At 38.1% G+C, this 16,476-nt stretch overlaps 1 protein-coding gene across 5 annotated transcripts in view; it reads left to right on the forward strand.

Moving 5' to 3' along the window:
* Window positions 1-16,436, forward strand: part of LOC308196179 (cytosolic phospholipase A2 epsilon-like) — a 30,883-nt gene extending 14,447 nt beyond the window's left edge. For 4 of the 5 annotated variants that reach the window (XM_080594855.1, XM_080594856.1, XM_080594854.1 and 1 more), the window contains exons 4-20: window positions 515-646; window positions 1,721-1,761; window positions 2,188-2,230; window positions 2,880-2,943; window positions 3,755-3,918; window positions 4,189-4,281; window positions 4,984-5,021; window positions 5,481-5,616; window positions 7,445-7,581; window positions 8,043-8,265; window positions 8,843-8,957; window positions 9,474-9,611; window positions 11,566-11,673; window positions 12,744-12,938; window positions 13,415-13,581; window positions 14,727-14,913; window positions 15,091-16,436. In XM_080594855.1, coding sequence (XP_080450981.1) covers window positions 515-646; window positions 1,721-1,761; window positions 2,188-2,230; window positions 2,880-2,943; window positions 3,755-3,918; window positions 4,189-4,281; window positions 4,984-5,021; window positions 5,481-5,616; window positions 7,445-7,581; window positions 8,043-8,265; window positions 8,843-8,957; window positions 9,474-9,611; window positions 11,566-11,673; window positions 12,744-12,938; window positions 13,415-13,581; window positions 14,727-14,913; window positions 15,091-15,299 — 2,190 coding nt within the window. In that variant the 3' untranslated portion in view covers window positions 15,300-16,436. Of the gene's footprint in view, window positions 1-514; window positions 647-1,720; window positions 1,762-2,187; window positions 2,231-2,879; window positions 2,944-3,754; window positions 3,919-4,188; window positions 4,282-4,983; window positions 5,022-5,480; window positions 5,617-7,444; window positions 7,582-8,042; window positions 8,266-8,842; window positions 8,958-9,473; window positions 9,612-11,565; window positions 11,674-12,743; window positions 12,939-13,414; window positions 13,604-14,726; window positions 14,914-15,090 lie in introns of those variants that run through there. The other variant, XM_080594858.1, reaches the window with a different exon arrangement.
* Window positions 16,437-16,476: the final 40 nt, after the last annotated feature.

A 16,476-nucleotide genomic window follows, 5' to 3' on the forward strand; every position in this document is an offset into this window, starting at 1 on the left:
AGATTGCTTGGTAATTAGCTCCATGTGTGATCTGATTAATAATTTACAGGATATAATTATGTCATAATTCAGTAGTTATATGGCTCTTCCTTAATGTATTTTAATCACTGCTTATATCCAAAGATACACACACACACATATGTATATTCATATATATTTTTTCCTCAATAATAATAATAAAGTCTTGGCCACTGGGTGATTTCCTACAGTTCGGGGAAAAATGGTGACCTCAAATCAAGCTAGAGGTTGATCGTGTTTCCCAACATGGGACCTGTGCGTTCAATGGTTCTGCTAGCCTTTGTCATTTAAATTACTCTGCAGGGGAAAATTATCAGCAAACTCAACTATTTTAAGATTCTGAATATTTTTATTCAGCTCTATGTAGATGAAAAGTTGACCATGCTCTCTCATGTCTCCCCGTTCTCTGTCTTCCTTAAATCTCTGAGCACATCATCTCATTCCTCCATCAGGTCTCCAAATAGAAATGTTCTTAATCCTCTACCTCTATTCACAGAATGTTCTTGAACTGAAAGTCTATGATGAAAATGCAATCACTAAAGATGACCTCCTCTTCACTGTCCTCTTTGATGTTGCTAAAATACAGCTTGGAGAAACTGTTCGCTTGACATTTCGATTAAATCCAGAGGTGAGAAATAAAGTAGCCGTGGCCACAGAAAAGGAACGTAGTTTTGCTGTTACCTCCTAAATAACTTATTGTAAAGCAATTGTAGGTGGGAGGGTTTATTTCATATTCATTTGTACTTTATTAATCTGAAAAATACCATTCAGACCTAGTTCAATAGAATGCAAAGTGCTCCTTCTGTTGGACGTCATGCTGAAGGTTTTTGTTAGCTCCTCCGCCCTCTTAGTAGGATTTTTTTTTTGGCAGCAGAGTTCCCTTTTTTCCTCTTTCTTGACTCTGTTGCTCTAATAGATTTTGCTGGGGATAGAAGATCCCATCACCACTGAGCAAAGTTTTCCTGTCAGAATTTCTTTTCCTGGGACCAGCACTTATGAGTTTTGGCATATGCTGACACAGATGTTGGAGTGCTCAGTTAAAAACTGATAACCTGGCCTGTAAATTTTTCATGCATTCCTAAATATAACACAAAGATTCGTGCTGAGATGTTAAAGCTGGTAGATGGCCATCTGCTGTATTTCATTGCTTTAGTCTGTCTGAATACATATAAGATGACATCAACAAGGATGTCCAATTTAGATGTTTTTGTAGATATGCTGTTTCACTGACTTTTCTTATTGGTAAGTATTGGTATTCAGCTTACACAGAGGTAATATCGGCAGGAAGTCTATAAACTCGTTTAGTAGTTGGTCAATGTATTATCCTTGTTATGGGAACCCTTCCCATCAGAAGAATCGAGAATGCCCGGTGCTATCCAAGACTATCAGTCCTCTGATAGCATTACCCAAAAAAGCCAAAGACAGTTTTAAGCCAACACTTCTGGCAGACTTAGGACTGGGGATTCCCTGTGTGATCATTGTATTCTGCCTCACTACTTAATGGACAAGCACAGGCAGTCTGAGGAGGGAGAATACCTTCCAAAATCACTTTAACTCAATTGCTTTCAATCATCTGAGCATACCCTAAAACAGGAAAATTAGACTTTAAGAGCTATTTCAGGAGCCCAAATAATCATTAGCAAGCATAGTTAGCAAGAAAGAAAATTAATTTGAATGCTTAAAATGAATTAATCTTTTACAGACACAAGAGCTGCTGGAGGTTGAATTTGCATCAGAGAGCATGTGAGTAAAATCCATATGGAACTGAAGAACTGTAAAACATGTGCTAGGGTTTAATGTAGTTTAAAATAGCATCGCAGCCACAGATAGTGTTTACCAAGTTAGCTGCATATTGGCAAAAACACTCTGTTCCTTATCTACCAAGAATCATCCTGGATGCTAATTTATTCTGATATTTCCTGGAGGAGGGAGAAAGATACTAAGAACTGCAACAAGTGTGCTAAATATTTCTTACTATTCATTACCATAAAAAAATATATATAAGAAAACCATATTTCAGATGTCTTTGAAAACAGAAAAAAAAATCAGTGACCTATTACAGACTGTCCTAGTTGAGACAACCTTTAAGGAAAATGTTATTCCTGCTGTTCATTTAAAGAGGTATTTAGTACATATTAGTTCTGATTGCATTTTTTTTCTGTCTTTCAGTCCGGTTCCTCCTGAAAGTCTTGTCAATAATGGTGTATTAGTGGTAATTTTAAACTATTTCTCTTTTCTGCTGTGTTCATTTTCCTACTAGTGTTGGGAGGGATGAATGTGGGAGGTGCCCCAACATCTCACTGCAGGTAGAGCTGAAGGGGGTCAGACACTGGCAGCTGTCTGCCTGTGTGGCTCTGTGGGGGAGTATGTATTTGGAAAGAGTGAACACAGTCACTGGGGATATCCACAGATATGTCCTCTATTAACAGCTGATGGCAAGCTTCTTGGCAAAGCCTGAAGTGCTCTTTCATTGGCTTACTGCCTTTGTGTCATCCCTTCTGGGGACTGCTCTAGGGACTCTCTCACAGCCATCCGTATCTTGGATGATGTGGATTTGACTGGCCTATCAATTCACCCTCAGGAATCCTCAGCATGCTCCTGTTCCTTCCTTGGTTATATCCTCTCCCTTCCCAGCCCTGTCCCTGCAGACAGACCACACTGCCACAGCCATTTTTCTTTCAGCTGAAACCCCAGCACACCATCAGAGTGCCAAAATCTTTCTCTTACAAGCCTACCAAACACAAAGTGGACTGTTCTTCAGACCCCAGAAACCTAGGTGGCCAGAAATAAATAGCAGTGAAGTGACTCAGGTGTCGCACATTTTGGATATTTAATTGTCTCATCATTCATCCCTTCTGCAGTCTCGTGAAATTTCCTGCTTGGAAGTTCTGATAGACAATAAACAGATGAAGAAAGAAGCTTCAGGTTAGACTTTAAACTAGAAACAAAAATATGTTTGACATTTTTTATTAACATCAAAAAATGCAATACAAAAAAAAGAAAACGTGGTGACTGGGTTTTAAACTCCGTGAAGTATAAACCATTTGGATATTTCAGAACTTTTTTTGTCACTGTCTTATCCAGTAATTTCCCTTCTTTGTCCTTATAGGAATCCTAAATGTCCCTATGATAGTAGGATGGGTATCACCTTAGTTAAGTTATGACTTGGGACAACACTGGGCTTAGCAAAAGTAGTCCAAGCAACTCTTCAAGCATGCTGCATTTCTGTATAGGTCTACCTCTCTCTCTCTTAAGCACACTACTATGATGAAACTGAGATGGAAAAAAACACAGTATCTTGTAATATTGTATAATATTATTGTGTAAATAGTATTGTGTAATAAGCACAGGTGTTGGATGGTTTGTCTGTGTCCATGCTGTGTCTGTTCTATGCTAACTATCTATTAAAACTGGGATTTGCAATTAGAGCATGAATCTTATTAGCGCTGTAAAATGGAAGTAAATACATTATTCTGTCTCAGCAGTTTACATTTTGCCCAGTTTTCCTACAGGTCTGAGTTTCCAAAACAGCTAATGCTTTTTTACAAGCTCTTTTGTTTTGTTTTGTTTCGTTTCCTGTAATATTTCCTGTTTGGATAAAGATAGTCTAGGAACTTTTAAGCATTGCTGAATGGCTTGTATATAAAAAGAACTACTTCTAAATGACTGTTTAATGTTCTATTTCTGTGATCATAACCATTATGTTCTCTGTATATATTTCATCCTTTTTCTTTAGAAAAAGACTTCTTGTTTTCAGTGAAGGGCTCATATGAAGAGAGCCAGACTCTGTCACTGGGCTCTGCCCAGCAACCCAAAAAGCCCCTCATCTTCCATTATATCAAGTACAGTCTGCCAGAGCTGTGCATGGCTCTGGCAGAAAAGAAGCCACCCTTCTGCTTGGTACGTGATCTTCAGGTTGAGAGAGCGCAGTAAGATCATGTTTTTCCATACTTCACTGAGACAAATGGAAAGAATTTGTATTTTTAATCAAAAGTCATCTTCCATGATCTTCCGCTCTGGAAGAGTGCTGTACCCACTAAGACACCTAAATAATAGATGCCAACTTGGAAATTGCTGAATGTTGACCCTATTCAAAAAGATAGGTTGGTGACAGTACTCTTCTGTGGTATATACGTTAAATATTTTTCTACATTAAATTTTATTTTTCAGGGTACCTCATGTGAAGAGAAAAGAGATTGCAGTGCATCCCTCAGGATTCCTCTGGATTCATTTCCCTTCAAGGAGAAAGTAGCAGTAGCAAAGGTGATTGATACCAACTTTTTAGAATAAATCAAAAGCTATGGCCCCAAGATCGATGGGCATAAGTTTACTACATTACCATGAAGTAGAAGTTTACATATCTAAGTGCTAGCCTCCATTATCTGCAAGCATTAGAAAACTATGCAAAATAATAAAAGGCTGTGCTAGGGAGGAATGTAGGAAGGGTAGAGTTTCTTTAAGATGCTCTGTCCTTTGGTGATTATTTAAAGGAAAGGACTTGATTAAATAACACTTACTAATTAAAACTCACACGATGAAGCAGACAAATCTCAGACTTTATGGCTTGTTTGAAGTTATGTCTGTGATTCTGACAATTTATGATACTCACACCTGGCTTTTTTGTCCTATTTTTGTGTTGAAGTTTGCAGGTCCGTGAATATGCAAAAAATGAAGCAAGGCAGGGCACACTGGCAGACCTCATGTTGGTTTTTACTGTATACTGCTCTGTGTAACTTTAAGCTTAAACTTTAGTATAAATAATTTTAATGAAAATACAATGGACTTGCAGAAGTTCTAACAATAGGATGGAATTTCTCATTGTTACAGCTTTGTGGCTCTAACACTGCTCTCAGAAAAAGTGAAGGCCTTTAAAGCTGACTGAAAAGAGAGGGCATAAAATCATCTCCAATACTTATATTGTGTTGTGTGGTTTTTTTCATTGTTGTTTTGTTTGTTTGTTTTCAGGATGAAATAATCAGTTTACATGTGAAGTCAACTGACTGGTAAGAAATTGTGTCTTTGGGTTTTGTGGTTGTGAAAAAAAGATCTTTTCTGAATAAAAAAAATCATGGAGCTACATGTTTAGAAAAATGTTTCTCATTTTCCTTGCTTGTAAAGAATCCGAGATACTTGTGTATATATATAAAAATAAAGGTCTTCAGGCAACGAATTTAAAAAATTTCACTGTTTATAGTATCTGTTTATGGACTACAATATTTATGTTTGACACTTCTTGAAAAGCAGTGTGGAAAAAAAAAAGCAGTATTTCTATTTTTTTTTCTGTAAGACTTCAAAACCTGGTAACTTAGTCTTTTCTGGTATGCTTTCATGGGGCCACAATACCATCTTTTTAAAGCCTTATTGTAAAGTTTATGACTTGTAAGCATAGGTCCAGACCTTAATCGGAATTGATCATGTACATAGGCTTTTTATATCCTGTTTAACTGTGGACTCTGTCTGAGGTCAAGAAAATTAGATGTTCGCCTGGAGTTTGATCTATGTATGGAGGAGAAAAATTTCCTACAGAAACGGAGGAAATTGGTGGCTTCTGCTCTGAAAAAAGCACTTCATTTAGAACGGGACCTACAAGACCATGAGGTATGGGGAGCACTATTGGGGCTGGACTGTGTTGTGTAACAGAAATGAGTTGTCCATAGCTGTTTGTATATTGTTCCTTAACCAGCACTGATGTGTTCAGTGCCCCACATAAAAATCAGCATTTTTTTCTGCATTACTTCTTTTTCATCTGTTAATCCCAGTCCTGGAGAATCATACTTTTTTTTTAGCTGAGCTTTCAGTTACCAAGGCCCCAGATAGGGCATTTTATACTGTCAGCTTTTGAGTGGAAAAAACCTAGCACTTGAAATGATACTGAATGATGATGATGTTCCTTATCACCAGCTCTCTCCAGTGGTCACCATTTCAGCTGTACTGTTACTCTAACAGCACAATGTTATTCAACATTTTCCTCTCATCTCTCCTACGTGGGACCATTGTGTCTAGAAATTGTGCATCAGTCTGGATAAGCCAGATCCCATAAGCTTCCATTTGAAGTGCAAAATGAAAATGAGTCTCAGAGCATAAGAACCACAGCCCCTTCAGAAACAAATCTGAGTTTCAAACTTCATTTTCCAGTTGGGAATCCAAGCAAAATAAATTTTCTAGTCTTTCAAAATGTCGAATTGATTTCCTTTTTTCTTTTTTTTGTTTTTCCTTTTTTTTTTTTTTCCTTCTGTTAGAGTGACCTTAGTCTTTTATGGCACTTATTAGAGAAAATATTAGGGTGAAAACAAGAGGAGGCAGCAGGCACAAAATACCTCAGAATTTAGCACTCAGTGAGTTAGGGTTCGCGTTTGTTCATGTACATGCCGGCATGGGGATGGTTGGTGTTTCAGGGAGGGAATATGGCTTGTGATCAGGCACTACAGAAATGAAGAATTTTTCATTCTGAGGATTTCTTTTCACCTGTGCTTTTCATCTTGCCCAGAACATCTGCGCCAAAGGCATATTAAGCATGACATGACAGTATGTCTTTGGGTGCTATAAATCACAGACTCATTTAGGCTGGAACAGATCTCTAAGATCATCAAAATGGTGTCCCTGTACACAAACTAATCACACCAGTATACCAGTAGATCATTTCTCATTAACATATTGGTTTTGGGCGGTGGAGGGTGGGAGGGGAGTCTAAGCTTTTACTTTTTTTTATGGGACTACTTTTAGCTACTAATTTCAGGTTGTCCAACAAGAAAAGGGAATGTTTCCTCATACTTAAACCGAAATCAGAATACTTTGCTTTGAGCTGAAATGCTTGATTTGGATCAGTTTAAAGAAGCATCGCTAAGTATTTCCTTGATGTGATTGCCTGGAAATGTGTATAGGAAATGTGTATAGAAAATGTCACTTGGCCCCTCTTCTCTCAGTGGGTTTTACTTGGAGAAATGTGTCTTCCTGTAATATAATTTAGTTTTCTATGCAATCAGGCTTTGTGGTTCATCACTGCAATTATGTACTCTAGGTACCTTATGAGAAATATAATCCAGTCATTATATTTGACTTACAAAAGAGGATGAGCTTTTCTGGTTCTCAAAATAGACCCCTCAGGAGATTATGTTACACGAAGGAAAACAGCATAAGATTGAAATGCCTTGAAAAAAAGTTATGAGCTGTTTCAGTAAGCCAGCATGTAAGAATTTAGAAGCCCAGTCTCTTTAGCTGAAAAATGTCAAAACTACCAAACTGTCTATTTTCTTTAAATTTCTATATGAAATACCAACATTTCTTCTTTCTCTCCTCTGCTTGGGGAAATGGTGAGATGTCAGAATTTCTTGCAGGACCGAAATGCTGTGATTCATTTAGCTGTGACAACATCTGCTCATGAGTACTAAGCTGTTGCTTACCAGCTGCTGTGTTTATGCTTAAACAGGTACCAGTTGTAGCAGTCATGACAACAGGAGGTGGCACCCGGGCACTGACATCTTTGTTAGGCAACCTGCTGGGTCTTCAGAAGCTGGATCTCTTAGATGCTATTTCATACATCACTGGGTCATCTGGCTCAACATGGTAAGGAAATCCTGAACAAAGATGTCGTCTGTCAACTCTATAGCCTGCTATATGAGGTTTATTCTCTTTGTTTTGGTAAAGGAAGGTGTATATTTTTAGTTTCAAGCTTTTTTATTGTTGCATAAGGAACATGTTGTAAAACATTTTAGTTGTTCCTATTGCATCAGATTTCTCAATTTCTACCCCAAATCAACTCTATCTTAATTTCCATCTGCCTTATATTTGACAGCTAACTCAAAGCTTAGCACCTTGATTTAATGAAGTGCAAGAAATTATTTAATCATATGTGGTAGATTTCTATGGGATCTAAATCAAAAATTCTTTTCTCTTTCATAACGTACTGAGCCCCAAAGCCCTTTTTATGAACCTCAGCTAGATTGTTTGTTGTGGTCCTTAAATCCAAGCCTTAAAAGTGAAAGCACACTTAAAAATGTGATAACATACTTCTTTCTTTTCCCCAGGACCTTGTCACATTTGTATCAGAACCCTGACTGGTCACACAAGGATCTCTTGGGACCAATTGGTGAAGTCCGCAGACATATGACCAAATGCAAGCTGAGCTGCTTTTCCCTGGAGAGCTTGAAGTATTATGACCGGGAACTAAATCGGAGGAAGCAAGAAGGATACCAGATCTCTAGCATCGATTTATGGGGGCTTCTGCTGGAAAAGGCATTAAGTGATGGGGTAGCATGTCTGTATTTTCCGTAACAGCTCCTGAATACTGTTGTACAGAAAATGAAGCTCCAGGGACAGGTGCTAGCATTATCAGGCAGATGATTTCTGCTGACTGACAAAGATCATTTGACCCCACATACCTCTTAACATATAATTACCAGCCTAAGAGATATTCAGTAGAGCAAGAAACCTGTATCTCCTTATACATGTATCTAATACACCTAATACTGTATATACATGTATCTAGGACACCTAGTACTGGTGTCCTGCCTTTGGTTTCTTTTGCTCCATTCATCCCTGTGAGAACTTAAATAATCCATGTAAAATGGATGCGCTTATTTGGAGGAATGACAGCCCACTGTACCACAAAACATCCTGTAGTTCTACTGTAATTAAATAAGCCTTAGTGGGTGTGTGAATGCTTAGATCATTCTTTGGTTAAATAAATTGTTTGTACTCAAAGTGAATGGAGAGAATAAGAAATTGTAGCTGGAAACAGGTATTTATTTTCCTATAATCTTGCAAGCCCGTACACTGTCACAAGGTTTCTTGGTTTTCTCTTTCTCTTTTTCTGGTCAATTCTCAGAAAAACAACCACAGACTCTCAGATGAGCGACAGGCATTGAATCAGGGTCAGAATCCCCTACCTATCTACATGATCCTCAACATCAAAGATGACTACAGCCTTTCAGAGTTTAAAGGTGATGACAAAACTGAGCTCTATCTGGACTCAGTGTACCTGTATTATCAGTTACTGCATGCCCTGCAACCCCTTGCACTACTGAACCATAGCATTCGTAACCAGTTCCTTTTCATCTTCCATTTTTAGACTTTGTGCCCAGGCTCTGGAAGGAACCCAGCTCCTACGGGACAGGAGAAATTTGGGGGAGGTTCCTTAGGGCAGCCGAAGCACTCCCAAATCAGAGCCTTACCTCCGCACGTGGAGTAACTTAGGCTGACCCTTTTTGATATAAACTTCATTTATGTCATATATGGAGAGGCTCATTAGGAAGTTCTGCAGGAACAAGTTTGGGAAAAATTACTTGAGTGAGTGACTGAAACTATCAGAATGATACCGTTACCCTCAGGAAGGCCAGACTGTGATCACCCTGCTGATAGGGTTTGTCCTGCAGTTGCTTCCCTGCCATTTCAGAGCATTTCTTTCAAGAAAGTATGGAAAGGATTTTGAATTAAATATTCATTTGGTGTCTCTGCAGAATGGATTGAGTTCACACCTTATGAGGTTGGGTTCTTAAAATATGGTGCCTTCATTCGTGCAGAGGATTTTGGCAGCAAGTTTTTCATGGGTCGCTTGATGAAGAAGCTCCCCGAGTCTCGGATCTGCTTCATGAAAGGTGATGTGCTCCCTTGAGAAACTTTGGATTGTTTAAAAAAGTGCCTAATATATACAGTCCCTGCATATTCAACAGTGCTCTGCAACATGCAGGACTGAAATATAAAGTACGACATTTTGTTCTCAATTTTGGATGCATTCCTTAGGTGAACATCTCAAATAACACTATTCACTATTGTGTTTCTTATGCTTGAAGTTTCAGGGCTGCGTAAGGAAGTTTATTTTCAACAGGTCAGTAGCAGTTTTCCACAGGGAAAACATTTATATTTTGAAACTGGAATCTTAAAGCCAAATTTGTCTATAAATGGGACTATTTTATAACAAAAGCAATGTTGTTATACTGAAGTTGTTATATAATATGATAATTCTGAGTAGTGTTCCCAAATGTTATTGATATTTTTGCAAGTTTAATAGTATTCTATTTTTTTTAAGTTTTTCTTGCATGATTAAAGTGGTGAGTTTTGCCATTTTTATTTCAGTAATGTGTGAATTGCTCCCAGGAAAGCATGAAGGACAGCTTTGCAGTTTTTATGCAATTCTTCTTGTTTTAACTTTGTACAGTGCTAGAATTCTCTACCATACCATTTTATATGCTAGTTCATGGGAGTAAAGTTGTCTGCAGAAGAGTCCTTCTGCTCTTAACTCTGAACAACAGGTGCATTACATGTAAATAAGCATGACACACAACAGGACACCAAGAAGACCAGTAAGAAAGGATTTAGTTACGACTGAAAAGCCCAGATGAAAAACAACATTGTGTTGTATTCCTTATTTGAAGTGCAAAGAAGTTGTGCACCTCAATGTATGATGCAAAAGGAACCCAGAGTCATATTGGTACTAACATGAGAAAATACCTGGGCATGAGGAAGACTTGCAAGACTTGCAAGCCAGGCAAGTACCAAATCCAGAACCGCGAGATGCTAGAGAGTGGGGAAGAGACCCATTTATGTTTTCCCATTTTCATGTATTCTTCTTCTGTTAAGTGCCTTGGGCTGTCAGCCAGAGATAGGAAATAGATCATGGAGCTACGTGGGACTGTGAAGCCTTCTGAGAATATCTCGCCTCCATTGCAGCTTAGCAATGACAGTGGTGTGGTCATACCCAAGGTGGCCAGGTAGCAAGCACACCCTGCACATCCAGTTTGGGTTGAGCTCTGGGTTCTTGCTCCCAGTACCTTAATTAGGCCGGTGACCCTAAAGTGCATCTTTAGAAAGGTTAGAGAGTTAGAGCTATGTTGCCACCTAGTGATGAAACCTAAGTGCCCTCTTGGGATACAATTAAATGTACTGGTAGTTAAGCATGGCTATTTAAGGATAAAAGTGAGGTGTCATTTGCAGGGAGAGGTAATGTCTTAAGTGCAAGGACAAAAGTGACTAAGGACAATGGGAATAAGAAGAGGGATGTGGGGGAGATTAGTCTCACTCAACTGGTGTCAAGGGAAAGTGTACAATTGGCACTGAAGGTGTCTTGTTTTAGGGGACTGCTTTGCAGACCATCCCAAATTGTATTCTGACTACTTGGATCCTGGCTGTTCAGGAGCAAACTCTAAATCTTTAGTTATGTATACAGTTGTATATGACATTTTATAGACCAGACTCTTACTTTATGTGAAATGGCATGGTTTTACTCTTTGAGAGATGCTTATAGGACAAGAATATGCAGGCTAGAAAAAAGTGGCTTGCAAAATATTGGTAATAACTGTATATGACAATGAATTATGGTGGCTGAAGGCCTGGCACAATGTTTAAAACCATGTAGGTTCCTCTGGAGGATAAACTGTGAGCTGCTGTAAAAGAACTTAGTACCATTTTTGGTTAGAGTTCAGAAACCTTGCGGCATTCTGAGACTCCTTGCAAGAGCTGAAAAGTTATGTTTTAAAACCTGTGGAAAGAGCAAAGGGATATTTTCCATTTAAGTATTTCTAAGCAGTTACCCTTTTCTCTATCACTGTACAGGCCTGTGGAGCAATGTATTTTCATACAACCTCTTGGATGCCTGGCATTCATCGGATCCTTCAGAAAGGTGCTCACTGAGGTGCACCCAACACAGGGCTGTTGATGTTGGTTGGTTATATTTCTGTTTCTACTTTATCTGTTGCTTTACAAATCTATAAATGAATATAACATCCAGATACATATAGCAGGATATCTTTATATCTTTGTAAATCTTAAAGCTTTTGGCTTTTTTTTTCTTTTTTTTTTTCTTTTTTTTTTTTTTTGTCCCCTGGGGGTTCGTGTTGCCACTATCTACTTCACTTTACTCTCTGTCTGCATTCATCCATAGCAATGTTATTTCCACTGGTCACCCTTGCACTGAATTTGTGTAAGTGTTGATTTGCCACCAAATATAAAACTACCGAAGTTTTAAGCAGATAATCTTTGCCAGGGGCCTTTCAGGAAACCTGCATGTTGAAACAAACTCAGTGCTGTGTTCTCTGTCTGCCTTGTCAGATCACACTTTTTTTGTCTGTTGTTGTTGTTAAAGACTTGGATGTATCAGTTATGTGGAACTCTGTGTCCTATTTAGAGGTGTTGCCTGTCTTCCCTGTGTTCAAATGTGATCGATGAATCTGGTTCACATACTTTTCACCACTTTCTCCAGGGAAGTGTTGCAGAACCCTTCCCTCAGTAAATGCCAGAGATGACAGAAAGTTATTGGCCCTCATTCTCAATCTGATGAGGTGTCATTTAGCACAATCCTTTTTTTCTCTCTTTTCCACATGTCTAAGTCTTCTGACAGCATTTTTTTCAAAGCCAGTTTGGACTAGCTTTGAAATAAACTGGTCTGGATTCTTAGCCTCTATTGATTTTCACACAGGGAATCCACCTATGATTTCTATCAAACAATAGATCACTTTTTTCTAGCTTTAAGAAGTTTGTTTCTGTTCTCACTTTGTTTTTTTATGGAATATACTTTACTGAACATTGATTTTCTTGTTCCTATTCTGGTATTTATTTGATTGTATGTTGCCATGTCTTACTAGGATCTTCTTTACTTTAGCTGATATTATGGTACACTTTAATTATATAATTATGTATTATTATTATTATTATAATATTACAATTTAGTTCATTTTAAGTATTGCAAATAATGCTTTCAAAACAATAACTTGTTTATCTCTTCTACCTCTCAGAAGGAGATGAGCCTTCTCTACCAGCCAGGAACCATCAGTTGGAGACTTACTTAGTCACCCCTGAATGTGGCATCATGGGCATTGTTCGGGAGGTCCTGTCTGAGCGAGTGATGGTTTCAAAGTTCTACAACTTTCTGAAGGGGTTCCAGATGCACAATGAATACCTTCAGAGCAAAAGCTTTCATATATGGAAAGGTAACCATCTTCGAATATTAATTTCTGCTGGTTAGATGGTTGGTATATTTCTTAGTGAAGAGAAGGCAGATGATGAACAGGCTTAATTCTTCACTTTGGAAACAAAAATTTCAAGATAAGTAGTCAAATTTCATATGTGAATTTGCGAAACAGCTGTAATTGTGGTACAGCTCTGTTGTTACTGAAATTAAAATGTTTAACAGATACTCCAAGAAATCTTTTGATTCTGGGGAAGGGCAGCTACTGCTTGTTGGGAATGCAAAAACAGCAGCATCAGACATGAGGAGCTCTTTTTGTTGTGGATAGATCTTTCTCTTCTGAGTTAAGACTGAACTTCAGGAGTGCAGCAGGGTCTTGGAAAAAGTAATGAGGCATTTATTTCATTATTATTATTATTATTCCCTCTTTTATTAGCCAAACAGCAAATATATTACTTCTTTGGAGAATCACTCATTGTAAGAAATATTTCCTTTTAGATACTGTACTAGAGAATTTCCCCAACCAGCTGACAGAAACAGCAGAGTTCCTGTGCCTTGCCGACACAGCAGGATACATTGATATCAGCTACCCACCACTCATGAGACCAGAGAGAAAAGTGGATGTTGTCCTACACTTAAATTATTCTTCTGGATCACAGACATCGGTGCGATGACCACTCTATTCTTGTCAGTAATGACAACTGTCTTTTCACCCTTTTTAAATCCTAAGGAGTCAGAATAATTTATGTAGAAGAAACTGATATTGGGAGAAAAGGATTCTTGGTGTACAGCTCCAGTTTTCTAGATATCCGGGTCTCACACTAATGCTAACATACCACAGCCAGTCCCCTAAGGACAACAGAAGTAGTATCAGTTTTCTAAATCTTGTATTTTAATTAAGCCTGTGATCGGCAAACATTACCTTCTACACCTGTGTGCTCCTTGGACCTCAATACAGCTCACTATGTACTCTGTATGGGGTGTTTCTCTGGGACCAGTATTGACCACTGATGAACTCATTTAATTTCTTGTGATACCTCCTAAAGATATCCACATGCAAATTACAAGTAATTTGTCTCTCTAATACAATAGTTTGATTTTTTTTTCTAAGTCATGGAGAATAATAATTGTCCTTTATTTGAAACAGAAAGTATGGCAAAAATAGCTAATGATTTGAACTATAATCCCTGGTACCCGATGGACAGAGCTTCTTGAAGACTAAAGTTTTCATAAATGGCAACCAGATTCAGGAATAAAATTCCCAGTTTCAGAAGTGAATTTATCCACCCCAAGATGAAGTTAACATTTCAGTCAATATGACATTTGCTCCCAGATGCCTACATCACTTTATATAACTATCTAAGGCATCTAGGACAGTTAGAGGCTTTTAAATATTTCATGCCAAATTAATGAAGTTTTTGTACTTCTGTGAATTGATGTTTTAAAAATATACCATCTTAAATTCCTCTCCATGCTGCTCATTTCAGGATTTTCTCCAGTAAGGGACATGTTTCTGTGTTCTAAGTGACTGGGCCACCCCTACCCCACAGTTATGAACATCTTATTTATCTTGCAGATAAAGGCTGAGAAAGAGGAGGTAGGACAACAATCAGGAGTGCAAGTTGGAGTCTTGAAATCTTGAAATTCTGTTGATAACCAAAACTTAATTTCTCATGAAAGAGACAAAGACCAGAAGAAACACTGGCAGTGAAAGCTGCTCCCTGATCTTTGTGTAGTGCCTTTGCTGGATGTGTTGTGCATTGTGAAGACGGACAGAATTTCTGACTTTTTTTTTCCTGTCTGAATGCAGCCTTTGGAAGAAGCCTCCAAGTACTTCTTAAAACAGGGAATCCCATTTCCTAAAATCCACCTGAGTGAAGAGGAAAAGAAAAATCTAAAGGAGTGTTACATCTTTGAAGATGCTGAGACCCCAGGGGCACCAACAGTGGTGTTTTTCCCACTGGTGAATGACACGTTCAGAAAATACAAAGAGCCAGGTAAGCTGTGGGACAGAGTTGGTCCTCCTACCACCCACCCACCCTTCAGTGGCATCAGCTGCCATGGCTCCCATGGGGAGGAATGTGGGTGTCAGGGTAGAGACATTGGTCTCCACCTGGAAAGCAGGATGTATGATCATCTCTATGCCCTATCAATGACTTCTCTTGATTTGGCAGGTGTGGAGCGTAGCCCTGCTGAGATGGCAGAGGGCAATGTGGATGTTTCCAGCCTTTTTTCCCCATACTGCATAAACAGCTTTACCTACACAGAGGACCAATTTGACAAGTTGGTAAAACTGACCAGCTACAACATTCAGAACAACAAGCATCTGATTCTTCAGGCTTTGAGTTCAGCAATAGAGCAGAAACAGCAACACAAAAAATGAATGCTGTCCTGAGTTCAGAAAGATGCCTATATCACTTTTTCTTCCCCTGCAGAAGAATCAAGACCTGTTGATGAATGAATATATGGACTTGGGAAAGTACTAAGACTTATTTCAGCCTGTAGTCCCTCTCCACCAAGTGGCAATCCTGGATAAGCCCATCAAAAAGATTAATGATCAATCTTGTGCTTTATTTAAGCAGGTTTGCACTGCTTGTGATTTTTTTTTTCATGTGTTTATCTATATATATCTCTATATGCAGTAAATCAAAGGTTAGGAAATATGGGGCTTATTGATGAGTTTTTTGCATGCATGAATGTGGAACAGTGAAATAACTCAAAATTTATTGCACTAGTAAAAGTTGTATGTGAAGATAAATGAGATACAGTTGTTTAATTTATTGCAAATTCAATGCAATAGAAAAACATGTAATAAAAGTGGACAATCTCAAAGAATAAGAGAAAACTAGATTTTGTTTTAATGTCAGCCTGAAATTTTATTGCAAATAACATGCAAAGCTAAACATAAAAGATATAGAAAAACTGAGATTTCACGTGTAAAATCCAAATTTTCCATGCTTCTGAATTTACCAGTTTTATTATGCCACTGATATTTGGGTTTGGAAAATCCTCTGGAAGTGACTGCTCCATACCCTGTAGTGAGTCACGAACTGCTCTTCTGGTGCATGCGTATGTACCTGACCTGTGGTTGTGCTTTTCCTTAAATACTTATGGTGTTTAGAATATCCATCTCATCATCTACTTCCCATTAGTTTCAACTGGTCTAATAGTATTTCTTGTTATTATGGGATAGGGATTCTGTGAGAATAAAAACATTAAAAACTGAGAGATATTCAGATTTTGTGGTAAGAGGACAAGCTAACTGTTTTACACTGATATCCTGGGGCAATTCATGGGTAATTACGTAACTTTGTTAGTCCTTGAATATATACAAGTAACACAGGCTTTGTGCAACTACTATAAATAGCATAAGGCGATTTGTTGAGATTGCTTATTTTCTAGATGGAGACCAAAATAATTATTTGTTTTATGAATGATTTTAATAATGCAAGTACTCAGCAAACCTGTTTTGTTACAACAGAGAAGCTGATCTTACAAATAAAAAAAAAGTAATGCTTAAGTCAGTATCAGCTGCGCTTTAATTACTTCAAATTTAAATA

The sequence above is a fragment of the Anser brachyrhynchus genome (genome assembly GCF_964034855.1).
Source record: "Anser brachyrhynchus genome assembly, chromosome: 5".
In the NCBI taxonomy this organism is placed as follows: domain Eukaryota; kingdom Metazoa; phylum Chordata; class Aves; order Anseriformes; family Anatidae; genus Anser; species Anser brachyrhynchus.